Source organism: Henckelia pumila, chromosome 3 (genome assembly GCF_033568475.1).
Source record: "Henckelia pumila isolate YLH828 chromosome 3, ASM3356847v2, whole genome shotgun sequence".
NCBI classification, from domain to species: Eukaryota; Viridiplantae; Streptophyta; class Magnoliopsida; order Lamiales; family Gesneriaceae; genus Henckelia; species Henckelia pumila.
The window spans coordinates 146760282-146774235 of NC_133122.1; the positions used below are offsets into that span (position 1 = coordinate 146760282).

The 13954-nt window shown below is 39.5% G+C and overlaps 1 protein-coding gene across 1 annotated transcript; it reads right to left on the reverse strand.

Moving 5' to 3' along the window:
* Positions 1-695: 695 nt before the first annotated feature.
* On the reverse strand, positions 696-1166 carry LOC140889696 (uncharacterized). Its single transcript, XM_073297420.1, has one exon. It carries the CDS (start codon positions 1164-1166, stop codon positions 696-698), a length of 471 nt encoding a protein of 156 aa, XP_073153521.1.
* Positions 1167-13954: the final 12788 nt, after the last annotated feature.

Below are 13954 nucleotides of genomic sequence, written 5' to 3' on the forward strand. Positions count from 1 at the left end.
AAATATAAAACTACTACCTACTCCTTACTCTTTAATAAAGGGTACCCAAAATCCCAAAATGAGCTAAATGGGAGAGGAGAGGAAATTTTGAGAGCTGGAAAACGAGCTTCTCGACCCATATTTATATACATGGGTTTGGACCGTCCGATCCCAGTTCGGACCGTTCGATCTCCCATCGCCCCCGCCACGTGTCAATCCAATCAAATGCAACCATACACCTGTTCGAAACACTGTTCCGAGCGTCCGCACTACACATCGGAGCGTCCGATGTCATATCCCTAACATCAGTGCTGATGTCATCCTTTCTGACATCATCCTGGACACCTGTCCATGTGGGTTCGGAGCGTCTGATCCTATCCAAGAACTAAAATCCTTCGGGTTATTTTAGGGCATTCTGGATCCATTTTTGAACTCCTTAGACCCATTTTGAAATACCTTAATCATATTTTACTTAATCTAAACATTATCACATGATTAATTATCCATTAATCATTAATTCTGGATACGGGTCACTACATACCATCATGGACTTGTTGTGATTTTGGTAATCCGACTACAAAGTCAATGGAAATATGCTCCCATTTCCATTCAGGGATTTCCAATGGTTGTAACAGTCCTTCGGATCTTTGGTGCTTAGCTTTTTCTTGTTGACATGCCAAGCATTTGGAGACGAAGTCTGTGACATCTCTCATCATTCAATTCCTCCAAAATCCTTTCTTCAAGTCTTTGTACATCTTTGTGCTTCCCAGATGAATGGGAAACCTTGACTTGTGTGCTTCTTCCATGACCTCTTGGCGTAAATTGTCACTATCGGGCACACACAGTCGATCTTGCATCCAAAGGACTTTGTTGTTGTCCACTCGGTCTTCAAGACTCTTCCCTTCCTTGACTTGAGCTTTGATCTTTGGCAAGTTAGGATCTTGGTCTTGACGTAGCTTTACTCTTTCCCATAGACAGGGTTCAGCACTTATGGCTGCAAGGAACGATTTCCCCATGTTCTTGCGACTCAAAGAATCAGCCACTTTGTTGGCTTTCCCCGGATGGTAGCTGATTGTTAGATCATAGTCCTTCAAAAGTTCTATCCACCTTCTTTGTCTCATGTTTAATTCCTTTTGCATGAATAGATACTTTTTGGTGATCCGTGAAGACTTCGCACTTGGCTCCATAGAGGTAGTGCCTCCAAATCTTCAAAGCAAAGACGACTGCAGCTAACTCAAGTTGTGTTTGGGATAGTTATGTTCATATGGCTTTAGTTTCCTTGATGCGTAGGCAATAACCCTCCCTTCTTGCATAAGAATGCAGTCGAGTCCTTGCTTCGATGCGTCGCTATAAATGGTGAAGTATTCTCTTTCGGTAGTTGTGCCAACACTGGAGTAGCAGATAACTTATTCTTCAGTGTATCAAAACACTTGTCACATTCCTCACACCATGTGAACTTAACATTCTTTTGGGTGAGCTTGGTGAGTTGTATTTCTAGCGATTAAAACCCCTCAACAAACTTCCAATAGTATCCAGCTAACCCCATAAAACTTCAAACTTCTGACACTGTCTTTGGCCTTGGCCATTCTGTGATAGCTTTGACTTTCACTAGGTCAACTGATGCTCCTTCAGAAGATATAATGTAACCTAAGAATGTCACACTGTCCATCCAAAATTCACACTTCTTGAATTTGGCGAAAAGCTCTTTCTCTTTTAGAATTTGGAGAGTCATCCGTAAGTAATTTTCTTGGTCCTCCTTGCTTGGAGAGTATACAAGGATGTTGTTAATGAACATTACCACGAACCTGTCAAGAAACGGCTTGAACACTCAATTCATCAAGTCCATGAATGCTGCTGGTGCATTCGTTAAACCAAAAGGTATCACAGTGAACACATAATGTCTGTATCTCGTTCTGAAGGCTGTCTTTGGAATATCTTCAGCCTTAATCTTGAGTTGGTGGTAACCAGACCTTAAGCCGAGCTTTGAAAACACCTTAGTTCCTTTAAACTGATCAAAAAGATCATCTATCCTTGGAAGCGGATACTTGTTCTTGATTGCGATCTTATTCAGTTCTTGGTAATCGATACACAATCTCAAGCTTCCATCTTTCTTTTTGACAAATAGGACAAGTGCTCCACATGGTGACATACTTGGTCGTATTTGTTTCTTATCCAATAACTCTTGGAGTTGGTCCTTGAGTTCCTTGAGTTCTGCTGGCACCATCTGATAAGGTGCCTTCAAAACGGGTGCTGTCCCGAGCGTCAAATTAGTCTCGAATTCAATTTCTCGATCTGGGTTTCACCAGGAAGCTTTTTTGGAAAGACATCTGTAAATTCTCGAACTGCTGTATTTCCATGACAATCAACCACAACATGATTCTTGGCTAACCAATCCATTCCCAGAATCACATCGAATTCCACCATGTTCAATTGAATGAGATCTGCCTTGAATTATTGAGTTTATATTCGGATGCTGACATTCCGATATAGAGTGTGAGTTTCTAATGTTCGGTTTGCAGCAGTTGCTACTCTATATGTGTAGTAACCCGAATCCAAAATTAATATCTAATTGTTGATTAGTGGCGTAATCATGTTTAGATTGGGTAAAACATGATTAAGATATTCCTGATGAGTCTAAGGAGTTGAAAAATAAATTTAGAACACTCGAAAATGGCCCGAAGGGTTCCAAGCTCTCGGGTGGATCGGAAGATCCGAATCCAAGGATTGGATGATCCGAAGTAATTGAGTTCGGAAGGTTAGCTTGAGTTCGGAAGCTGCGAAGGGATCGGACGATCCGATCGCAAGTTCGGACGATCCGAAATCAAGGCGGACTGGTGTCCAAGATCAATTATTGTGATGACATCATGGATGACATATTTTTGAAGGATCGGACGATCCGAAGAGTAGGATCGGACCGTCCGATGTGTCACCAGGACAGGTGTATGACATGCATGTATTTGATTGGATGCGTGGAGGAGATCGGACCGTCCGAAGGTGCAGATCGGACGATACACTGGTGGGACAGATGTCTTACATGCAGAGTTCAGACGATCCGAAGAGGGATTTCAGACCATCCGAACTCCAGCTATAAATAGGAGGTCCGAGAGCCTCATTCAATGTACCTTCCAACTTTCTTCATCTCTCCTTTAGTAGTGTTTTTAGCTGTTTTTAATCACCTAGGCGGGTCCGGGAGTTGGCGAACAGTCTCTGAAGTAGTGCCCATGTGGGGACCTCGGGTGCTAATCTCATTTCTGAATACACACTCCATCTTAATTAAAACCGATATCAAAATAATCAATCGATTAATAACTATTTTTTTTAAAATATGGGCGCGGGTGCACCCGAACTGGCATAAACTTTTCTTCACAGGGCGCGGGTGCGCTCAGACGGGCAGAAAAAAATCAAGCTTTTGCTCTGTTGCTGTCAAATAAGAATTTCTGATGTGTTTCACCTATAACAACTCAAAATACATACAAATAAGGTTAACAACATCAAATCTCAATCTAAACATGCATTTCAATATCTTTATTCAATCTAGTTCATCAAACGTAGCTACAACATATTTAGTACTCAAAGTTACTACATGAACAAGTCTAGCTCTTGAGTTCCAACACCAACTAAGTTCATTACAAAGTCATGACAACAACTCTATTCATAACCCGAAGTCTCCACATCTAACTCGATCTCATTCTTTGACGGGCATCCCTGACTCGTTCCTACCCCACTTATTGCCATGAACACATACAAACAAAGCAATAGCCGGATAAACTCCGGTGAGAATATAATCCCAGTATAAGACAACATATTCATGCATAATATCATAAGTAAATCAACTTGTAACATATCAGGCAATCAATTCAAACAATAGGAATTCTTCTATAAACAACATCAAATGAAATGCATGAATTCAAAAATCGGTTAATAAACTCTATATCGGTTCTTGGGATCCCGGGGAATAAGAACACAACAACTCTCCCACCTACTCTCCCATTCGAGGTGACGTTGAGTTTTTTTTCTCGGACTTTGACCCACTATATTGAGCTTTTGCGATAGGAGTAATTCTATCTCTTAGGCTCCTCAATATACGTCCAAACATCCGTATTCTTTTACGCGAATATGCCATTCAAAATCTCAAAGAATTGTTGGCTCAATATGAATGCAACAAAGTCTAGTACATGAGAATCAAGCCAACTATAAGCAAGCTAAATCAAGCAAGCAATCACATGTGCAAATACAAAGCATATAAACACATAGTATGTGGTTTTGAAAGGGCACCAAGAAAATCATCTTGAGTCGTAAATCTCTTTATTCTTGTGATGTCTTATACCTTTCAATCTTGGTTTCAAAGCTCCTCAAATCTGATATAGCTGCAATCACATAAGCTCTATCAAAATCTGCTCACAACTCAACTCAATCCACAGGGCTAGAAGTCACAAACCTTGTTCTTTTCTTTCCCGGTTCGAAATATGGAATCCCGAGCTTGATGGCCTTCACTACAAATCTAAAATGAAGCATATAAAAGCTATGTATATATATATATCAGCACACAACTCCAATCAAGATCAGCTCAATCATATAGAGTCAAACTCAACCATTTTCAAATCGGCGGCGTAACAGTAACAAAACCGGTAATCGAAACTCAACTCTATCAATTCTACCAATCAAATATACTTCAAACACATTACATACCAGAAATATATCACCATATAACAGCGAAATCAGAAGCATAGGGTCGAATATAACTTCTGAAAAATCATAACAAATTCATATTTTCTTCGATCCGACTTCGATATAACAATACGTATAATATCAAGAACGCATATACATGAACAAATTCTGAGTTTTTCACACACATAATTTCGAAACTTACTGAATCTCATCAATACTTACATCAATTCATAGCTCTTTATGAGAGGATCGCAGAACTATGCTCGAATTAAAAATCGGATGGCCAGATCTTGAGATATCTAAGATTGAAGATCAATTTCAAGTGAAGAAGATGAAGTGCTCGGTTGTGGGTTGAGAATTTTGATGAATAATGCATATATACACGTTGATATACATATAAGCAACAAGTGTCCTCCACTAAAATCTGAAAATTGCACTTTAGCCCCTCAATTATTCATTATTTGCAAATCAGTCCCTATGACGTCTTTTAAAATTCAATTTCAATGCTAAATAATTTAAGAATATTAGAATTTAAATCTAAACTTCAAAATTCTCAAATTAAATATTCTTGAATTAAAATTAAATAATCTCGGGCCTTTCAACCCAAGTTGCGGGGCAGTCACCATCAACGAGCTGACGACGGACGCAGATATGGTCCGAGTTTCCTAAAAATATTAGAGAGTATTTAATAGCTTATTTAAGGCTTTTAGAGCATGATTAGTGATGCATTAGTATTTTTCATTGTAGTGTTGGACTGTAGATGTGTAGCATCTAGGAGTATATTACTGAGGTACAGACGTATTATCCGAGATAGCCTGGTAGAATATACATATTCTATGTTTTCATGTATTATGTGGCATTAATTATGTGTGCATTATTATGACACGGATATTAAGCTGCATGTATCTCATGTTGAGCCTGTTATTATATTGTTATTACCGGTAGAGTGGTCGCTCAGCCCCAATAATTTGTGGGTAGATTACATGTTTTGGATCCGGTGATAAGCCCACAAGATTTATGGTATGGGAGCCACCTCCTGATGCGACGGCCTAGCGTGCTACATACCATGGAGCCTTTGACTGAGCTGTTTTTTTGGATAGGTTTCCGGTATCCTACACTTGCATTTGTATTTGCATTCATAGCATGTGTATATTCGTACTCTCGTACTGAGCTTTAATGCTCATGTCCAGTGTTTTATGTGTTTTCTGGACACCCCATTCGACGGGACAGTTGCAGGTGTTCCACTAGGACTTGGGATTAGTTGGTGACCAAGCAGAGCTACAGGAGTAGTGTTGGAGAACGGTGATCAGATCAATGAGAATTGATACCCGGTGCAGCGGAAGTTTAAAAATTTTATATGGAACGATTCCATAATGGGTATCAAAACTTTACGATTAAATTGTGTGTGTAAAAATTAAATAACAATTATAAATTTTTACCTCCAATCTCGAATCGAGATTATGGACACCAACAGATTGCTCTGCTCTTGTTGTATCTCCCAGGAACTGATGGACGAACTGTTCTTCAATCAGGTCCACGAATAGAGATTTAATCCCTCTGATAGATTGCACTAGAAAATCTATCAGAAGTTTCTACGAAGAGAATTAACGAATTTGATCCGTTAAACCAGACTGTAATTCAAAATTCACAGACTGGATTTTTCCGAGCAGAGGGGAGGGGGGCGGCGGCCACACTTAAGAAAAACAGGGTTTTCGAAAATTATTTTGTGACATGTGTTGTTTAATTTCTGTACTGCAATAACTTATTTATAATGTAGGCCGCTAACAGCTTAGGGCCCATTAGTCATAAGTTCAAGCCCGACAAGAAAAGCCCGCATGTTCAGAAATTAATATAAAATTCATCATGACTCCGATTGATAAACCGATTTCACCAATGTGCACAGAAACCATTTCTGCACCTTTTAAAGTCAAGATAAATTTTTCTGAATCCGAATTCAGTGATTTCCAAAAATGCCCATCCCTATGTCATTTTAGGAAATCTTACTCCTCTACTCTTAAATAAGAAGTTCAACTTCTTTGTTCATTAAATTTAACTCTTTAAATTTAACTATCTCAACGGGGATTAAAAATCCATTACTCTGTGTGACCCTCAATGGTTCAGGGATACAGCTAGCCGTGGGCTCACAACTCCTTGTGACTCGGAACAACAATTTCCGACTTGCCCATCGAATCATGGTAAGAGCGCCTAGCAACATCGCCTCATGATTCCCTAGGTATCACTGATAGTGCCTGCAAGAACCAATAGATTTTGGTTAGCGTACAGTACGGTCCCTTCATCCATATATCCCGATCGAATCAACAACCATTGGTAAATCGAGAGTCGTTCGAGATTTGATAACTATGCAATACATCTTGAAGATCAAATAGTGACATCGCATGTGCTACTAAGAAAACATTTCTTAAAACACATCATGTACTCTGACCAGAGATTCGTCACACTAATATCTCCTCAGATCGCATAGGATATCCACACTCGCAAGTATGTGGTGAATCCTTGACAACAAAGCATCGACTCCTATATGTGTTATAACTGTACCCAATCCCGACACCTGATGACCCCAATAGAGTCGGTAAACGAGTCAAAGCACAGTACTAGCATATAGAGTCTCAATGATGTTTCAAGTAGTAAGGACTAATGATGTACAACCAAAACCGCGGACTTTATCCACTCGATAAGTGATAACCACTTGAAAAGTCCGAATAGGGTAGTTCGATCATTCATCGTATGAATATCCATTTGCATGCTTCGAACATCTCTATGTTCCTTACCAATGAAACGTGGTACTCTGCATCGCAAATGCTAGTCTCAAACTCGAGCGATCCTTATCCTTATTTTCGGACGGCTCAATCGACTAGGAACAGTTTAGAATATACAGTGACTATAAGATGTGTTTCATGATAGACATCTCCATGTTCTACCACATCTTATATACACTATAGTATATTCAAGGTCTTTATCAAAACAACAATAGTATATCACAATATAACAATATGAAGAAAGATAAAGTCATTGCCATTAATAAAGGTGTAAATTATATTAAACAAAAGATTGTTTATACAAAGAGTCATCAAAGCCCTTAGCCACAAGTTGGCTCACCGGGCACCCACTCTTTCAATCTTCCACTTGCCCTAAAGCCAACTAGTCATACTACGTAGACCCATTGCTTCGCGATGTTTGTCAAATAATGGTCCTGGCAAGGGCTTAGTAAGTGGATCAGCGATATTTTCTGCAGAGGCCACTCTTTCGACAGTGATGTCTCCTCTTTCCACAATCTCCCGGATGATGTGGTATTTTCTCAGTACGTGTTTGAATCTTTGATGAGACCTTGGTTCCTTTGCCTGAGCAACGGCACCCGTGTTGTCACAGTACACCGGGGCTGGACCAACAACTTCAGGAATGACGCCCAACTCTTGGACGAAATTCCTCATCCAAACGGCCTCTTTAGCAGCAGCTGATGCTGCAATGTATTCTGCCTCAGTGGTGGAATCCGCTGTGGTGTCCTTCTTGGAACTCTTCCAAGAGACAGCACCGCCATTGAGTATGAACACAAATCCAGAGGTTGACTTCGAGTCATCCACGTCACTTTGGAAGCTAGAGTCGGTATAGCCTTCCAATTTTAGTTCTCTTCCTCCATATACCATGAACATATTCTTAGTCCTTCGTAAGTACTTAAGAATGTCCTTCACGGCTTTCCAATGCATTTGACCGGGATTAGCTTGATATCTGCTCGTGACACTTAGAGCAAATGCTACATCCGGTCTGGTAGATATCATCCCATACATGATACTACCTATGGCTGACGCATATGGTACATGTGTCATTTTCTCTATCTCTTCATCAGTCTTGGGACACATAGACTTGGATAGAGAAACTCCATGACACATGGGTAGATGTCCTCTCTTGGACCCATCCATTGAAAACCGTTTCAATATGGTGTCGATGTAGGTTGATTGAGTGAGTCCTATCATTCTCTTAGATCTATCTCTATAGATCTGTATCCCTAGAATATAGGATGCCTCACCCAAATCCTTCATCGAGAATCTACCTGATAACCATATCTTTGTTGACTGCAACATCCCTACGTCATTCCCAATGAGTAGGATGTCATCAATATAAAGTACTAAGAATGTCACAGCATCCTTAACTACTTTCTTGTACACGCATGGTTCCTCCGGGTTCTTGATGAAACCAAAATCCTTTATTGTTTCATCAAATTTCTGGTTCCAACTTCTTGATGCTTGTTTTAGACCATAGATTGATCTCTGAAGCTTGCATACCTTATGCTCGCTTCCCATGGATGTGTATCCCTCAGGCTGCGTCATATAGATTTCTTCCTTAATGTCTCCATTAAGAAAAGCAGTCTTCACATCCATTTGCCATATCTCATAGTCATACCAAGCAGCTATGGCAATAAGGATTCTTATGGACTTGAACATTGCAACTGGTGAAAAGGTTTCATCATAGTCAACTCCTTGTCTTTGAGTATAACCTTTCGCCACCAATCGCGCCTTGTAGGTCAATACCTTACCATCAGGCACAAGCTTTCTCTTGTAGATCCATTTACACCCTATTGGAACAATTCCATCGGGAGGATCTACTAAAGACCAAACTTGGTTTGTATGCATCGAATCTATTTTCGACTGCATAGCTTCAAGCCATAAATTTGAATCCGCATCAGAAATTGCTTCCTTGAAGTTTCTTGGATCACATCCAACATCGGGTTCATCTTGATCCCCTTCAAGAAGAAGACCATATCGAATAGGAGGTCTAGAAGTCCTCTCGGATCTTCTAGGTATAGGCGTGTCTATCAATGGTTCCTGAGGTGTAGGATCGTTATTTTGTATTTCAGGTTCTTCTCGAATTTTTTCGAGTTCCATCATCTCGCCTTTCTTATCCAATAAGAACTCCTTCTCCAAGAAGGTGGCATTCCTTGAAACAAACACCTTTGTTTCAGCAGGATGATAGAAATAATATCCGATTGAATTCTTCGGATACCCTACAAAATAACATAAGGTGGATCGACTATCCAACTTATCTCCCACTGTCTGCTTCACGTAAGCAGGACATCCCCAAATCCTCAAGTACGAATACTTAGGAGCTTTGCCATTCCATAACTCGTATGGTGTTTTGTCCACTGCTTTAGTGTGGACGTTGTTCAACAACAATACCGCCGTTTCAAGCGCATAGCCCCAAAACGAAGGTGGAAGCTCAGTGAAGCTCATCATGGATCGAACCATGTCCAACAAAGTTCGATTACGACGCTCCGATACACCATTAAGCTGAGGTGTCATAGGAGGAGTCCACTGAGAGAGAATCCCATTCTCTTTCAGATAGTCCAAAAACTCGGTACTCAAGTATTCTCCACCTCGATCCGATCGAAGTGCTTTAATACTTTTACCTAGCTTGTTTTCTACTTCAGCCTTGAATTCTTTGAACTTTTCAAATGCTTCAGACTTATATTTCATTAAATATAAATACCCATACCTAGAATAATCATCAGTAAAGGTAATGAAGTAGGTGTGGCCATATTGAGTACCAATTCTAAATGGACCACAAACGTCTGTATGGATCAAATCCAACAGATTTTGACTACGCTCAGGTTTCCCCTTAAAAGGAGATTTAGTCATTTTTCCTTTCAGGCAGGATTCACAAGTAGGTAGAGAGTTAATATCAGACATATCAAACATGCCCTCTCCCACTAGCTTGTTCATCCTCCTTGAGGAAATATGACCTAGCCTAGCGTGCCAAAGGTTTGCCGGGTTTTGACTATCGATTTTCCTTTTATTTGTTGTTGCCGGTTTATCAACATAATTTATTGGAACGTCTTTTAGTTTTAAGTTATATAGATCATTTTCAAGTTGTCCATTTCCAATCAAACATTCATTCTTGTAAATATTGCAAATCCCATTCACAAAATTGCAAGAATAACCATCTCTATCTAGCATAGAAACAGAAATAATGTTTTTAATCAAATCTGGAACAAATAAAACATCTCTTAAAAGTAACTTAAAACCGTTCTGCAAATTTAAATAAACATCTCCCACAGCTTTAGCTTCAACTCTGGAACCATTTCCGAGCCTCAGCTGGGTCTCACCCATTCTAAGCCTGCGACTTCTTGTCATCACCTGCAAATCATTGCAAATGTGAGATCCACATCCGGTATCCAATACCCAAGAAGTAGTATTAAGTGAAACATTTATTTCAATTTAGAACATACCCTTCGCAGTTGGCAACTGCTCAAGATATTCCTTGCAGTTACGCTTACAATGACCGGGTTTCTTGCAGTAATGGCAAACATCCTTGGACTTTTCCATGTTTGAAGCCTTTGTCTTGTACTTCTTCTCGGGTTCGATTTTCTTGGGTGGGGCAGAACGTTTCTTACCCTTTGTACTTGGCCCCTTCTTAGCAGAAGAAGAGGAGCCCACCAAGAAAGCCGGTTTATCCTTCTTTAAAGTGGATTCATATGTTACAAGCATATTGACCATCTCTTCAAGGGAGGCCTCTATCTTGTTCATATTGAAATTCACCACAAATCCGTCAAACGAAGAAGGAAGAGACATAAGTAATAAGTCCACGTTGAGTTCATGCTCCAACACCAAATCAAGCGTTACCAACTTCTGTATGAGCCAAATCACTCGTACCCCATGATCACGGACCGAAGTCCCTTCACGCATGCGACACGTCATTAGCTCCTTTACAGTAGCGAACCTTTCAGCTCTCGATTGAGCCCCAAAAAGTTCCTTTAGTTGTACGTGAATGTCAGCAGCATTCACGGTGTCCTCAAATCGCCTCTGGAGTTCATCAGACATCGAGGCTTGCATATAGCATTTGGCCTTGATATCATGGTCCCACCATGTATCAAGTTTGGCTAACTCTTCTGGACTTATGTCAGCTGGTGCTTCCTTCGGAGGAGATTTTTCTAACACGTAGAGCTTCTTCTCCGAAGTCAAGACAATCTTCAACTTACGGAACCATTCCGTATAGTTTGCGCCAGTCAATTTATTTTGTTCGAGGATCGAGAAAAGTGGATTACGCGAATTCATCTTTATGAAATACTGAAAAGAAACAGACAAATATCAGTGATTGTTTAATTAATTTAATAAGACATAAAATAGGCGAAATTTATTTTATGAATCTCACTCCCACTATTTTAACGATTTCACTACCCTCTAGTGAAAACGGGAAACTGTTTTTCTTAGTGAGAACATGGAGTCCAATTGACAAACTATGGTCCCGAATAATATCAGCCAACCATAATTTTCAAAAGGTAGAGCCCAATTGCTTCCAAAGCAACCTCCACGTTTTTACCTCATGTCCAATAAGGGCCCAATAATATGACGCCGTTTATTGTGACATGTCAAGATGACCCATCAATATTAAGTTGTGATGGACGGTCGCCATGTGGATCCCCCAATAATATGAGCCGATCCCATGGGAGTTCCACCCAACTTACAACATGTGTCAATCCAATGTACAGCTTTCCGACGAACGGGCCCCCCCAATAATATGAGCCGGACCGTATCCGCGGGTAGCATCTCATACATTGATCTTTGATGGAAGGTAGGAACATTTAAACAATTTTAAATTTCCTTTATTTATCTTGATATCAATTTTAAATCATATTTAAAATGAGGGATTTTAATTTTGAAAATTTGTCTCATCATTTTAAATTTGTATGCTTGCCGGATTCATACAATTTAGTCTAAAACATGCATACAACGATAATATCATATATTATATAGGATGATCGATTCCATTTCTAATCGACCCGTGGTTGCCAATCACGAGTCTTAGTCCAATCCTAGGTAATATGCAGGTATGCAATGCAATCCTATTACATTGAGCTTCCAATTTACATTTCTTCTGTCTTTATTGTCTGCTGGGCCCACCTCCATCTTCAAATCTTCATCTCCCACTAAGTCTAATGTATTTACAATAAATAACCATGACAAGTAGGGGATACATTTTAAGGGGTGGGAACGTGCCATAAACCAAGCCCACTTTTATTACATATGACAATTCATATTGGGCCATAAACCAGGCCCATTAATAAATCCAACAACAATAAAAACAAATGTAAATTCCTAACATACACCTATAAAATTGGTCATGGCAATCGATCATCCTTATCCAATAACATTTAATTCAAAATTAATTTATTGGATAACATGCAATGGCAATTTAAATTAAAAGGATAAAATCATATTCCATATATAAAATCTTATTTTACATACAAAATCATATTTTATCTTTTTATCAAATAAAATCATATTTTACATATAAAATCCAATTTTATACATAAAATCATATTTTACTCAATATTTTCATAAGATCATATCTTATCATCAATTGTACCAAAAATAATTAATTTCATAAAATCTGATTTAACGGATAAAATATATAAATTTTCCAAAAATTCAAATTTATCCAAAAATCAATTTTAAAATTTTCGGACTCGAATAATTCGATCCGATGCCTCGTGGACCAATCAAAAACAATTTTCGATCGGACCAAAAATAGAATTTTAACATATTAAAATTTTAATTTTAAAAATTAAAAATTAATTTTTCGCGGGCCGCCCGGGACACTCCCGGGCTGCCCGCGCCCCAAAGGGGCTCGAGCCGGGCAGCGACGATCGCTGCCCTGGGCAGCGCCGTGCGCCGCCCTGCGCTGCCCGGGGCAGCGACCATCGCTGCCCCCCCCTCCGGGCAGCGATCCAATCGCTGCCCGGGTTTTTCCTGAATTTTTTTTTATTTTTAAAATATTTATTTTGTTTCAAAAACCGAGGCTTAAAAATTTTCGTACAATCGATTAATTTAATCGCTTGATCTGAGCAACCTGGCTCTGATACCACTGTTGGAGAACGGTGATCAGATCAATGAGAATTGATACCCGGTGCAGCGGAAGTTTAAAAATTTTATATGGAACGATTCCATAATGGGTATCAAAACTTTACGATTAAATTGTGTGTGTAAAAATTAAATAACAATTATAAATTTTTACCTACAATCTCGAATCGAGATTATGGACACCAACAGATTGCTCTGCTCTTGTTGTATCTCCCAGGAACTGATGGACGAACTGTTCTTCAATCAGGTCCACGAATAGAGATTTAATCCCTCTGATAGATTGCACCAGAAAATCTATCAGAAGTTTCTACGAAGAGAATTAACGAATTTGATCCGTTAAACCAGACTGTAATTCAAAATTCACAGACTGGATTTTTCCGAGCAGAGGGGAGGGGGGCGGCGGCCACACTTAAGAAAAACAGGGTTTTCAAAAATTA

What these genes read in the sequence shown, in the direction of transcription:
- LOC140889696 (XM_073297420.1), bottom strand. Translation starts at nt 1,166, where the DNA reads ATGGAGCCAAGTGCGAAGTCTTCACGGATCACCAAAAAGTATCTATTC.